Consider the following 1,830-nt stretch of genomic DNA (forward strand, 5'->3'; position numbering starts at 1 on the left):
ATTGCTGTGACTGGAGTTCAGACGTGTGTTTTCCGACAGGGCTGCCTAATAGGGGCTCTGATCCTGTTTTCTGGGTTGTCGGTGCACCCCCTCCTAATACTCATCGTCTCCATGGAGTTAGCCATCCTCATCTTCTTCTTCGTCGTCTACACCTTCGCCATCAACAGATACATGCCCTTCATCCTGTGGCCCGTTTCCGTAAGTGGGGGAAGTGCCGGCAGCCGACTGTATTCCCGAGGGAATTAATTGTGGGAGACACACGCCTTCCCTCCCATTTCTATGTCCCGTCCTAGTGGGGCCAGCATGGTGACAGCTGGGGTTGGGGATAGTTAGGCGGGAAATGCTGTAAGCAAACTGAGCAGCGGGGGGTGGGGGGAAGGGGGGAGGCAGGGCAGGAGGAGGCCAGGAGCTGCTGCTCACAGCTGAGATAAGGGAGATCACCCAGGAAGGCACCCACTCCCAGAATTCAAAGAAGAAAATTAGTCTCCCCAAAAATCAGTACGATAAATTGAGAGTTTTAAAACATCACTTCTAAAACAGCCTAAAGTCTCCCGTGATTTATTCCTTAAAAAGATGCTCAGTTCAAGGCAGTGGTTCATGGGACATAGATGAGCAAGTTAATGTAACAGGGAACAGGAATCTTCCCCCAGGAGGCTGTTCCTGTAGGTGGAATGCTAAGTGCTAGATGCAGCTCCTGAGGACATAGGCACAGAATTATGAAGGATACATGAACTTGAGTCCCTAACTACCACCTGCATATTCATAGAGCATATTGACCTAATTCCTGGCCAGTTGCTGAAATTTAGGCCCCACACTCACTGCACAGCCACAGGGTGCTTCCAGGGTCCTGGGCTCACTGTTTCACTCACTCTACGCAGGATGCAACTGGGCCTCAGAAACATAACTAACAGAAGGGCTAGAACGCCAAGAATATGAAATAAAAAAACAACTGTCTGAAATAAGAAATATGCTGAAAGTGATTAAAGACATCAGTCAGAGTCTGAAGAGAAGATTAAGACACTAGAGGTCAAAATAGGGTTTTTAAAAATAACTTTTTATTGTGAATTGAGTGAAGGTTTACAGACAAGATCGTCAGCTTTACATTCAACAAATCCTATGCTTTGTTTCATTTGAGTGATTGCAGTCTCCTCCCTGCAACAATAGTTATCCTTCTTCCTTCCCTAGTTCCATTCCATCCAACTTCCCATCCCTTCTCAAATTTGTTCTTAGGTTCTAAATGTTGCCCTTTTAATTTTGAGTGATTGACCATTCCATTATTCACGGTGAAGCATACCTTACTAGTGTTATTGTACTTCACCTATAAACCTACCTACTGGTTGGCTAAAAGTTAGGCCACAAGGGTGAGTTCCCTTCCAGATCAAAAGGCTGGTCAACAGTCATAGTCTCAGGTTCCTTAGGCCTTTTTCAGAAGTAAAGTTGGTCTTTGTTTTAATGATTTTGAGTTTTGGTACACATATTCTGCCACTCTATCTGGGACCTTCTAATGTGATCCCTTTCAGAGCAGTTGGGAGCCGTAGCTGGGCATCATCTAGTTCTTCTAGTCTCAGATTCATGAAGACAGATGCTCACATGTTCTGTTAGTCTGTTGGACTGATTGATTCCAAGCATCTTCAGTGCTTATCATTCTTCTTTCTTCCACACATGGAGAGACCAATAGCTGCACCTTAGATGGTTGCTCATGAGCTTTTAATATCCCAGACACTACTCACCAAAGCAAGGAGCTCTGGTAGCGTAGTGGTTACGAATCGGGCTGCGAACCTTAAGGTCAGCGGTTCGAAACTACCAGCCGCTCCACGGGAGAAAGATGAG

General features: G+C 45.7%; 1 protein-coding gene across 1 annotated transcript in view; it reads left to right on the forward strand.

Moving 5' to 3' along the window:
- The window catches only part of LOC102830979 (CKLF-like MARVEL transmembrane domain-containing protein 2-like), a 9,945-nt gene that overhangs the window by 507 nt on the left and 7,608 nt on the right, over positions 1–1,830 (forward strand). Inside the window, exon 3 of the mRNA XM_006863636.1 lies at positions 40–198. Within this exon, the coding sequence (XP_006863698.1) occupies positions 40–198 (159 nt within the window). The remainder of the gene's footprint in view (positions 1–39; positions 199–1,830) is intronic.

The sequence above is a fragment of the Chrysochloris asiatica genome, unplaced genomic scaffold (genome assembly GCF_000296735.1).
Source record: "Chrysochloris asiatica unplaced genomic scaffold, ChrAsi1.0 scaffold00055, whole genome shotgun sequence".
In the NCBI taxonomy this organism is placed as follows: Eukaryota; Metazoa; Chordata; class Mammalia; order Afrosoricida; family Chrysochloridae; genus Chrysochloris; species Chrysochloris asiatica.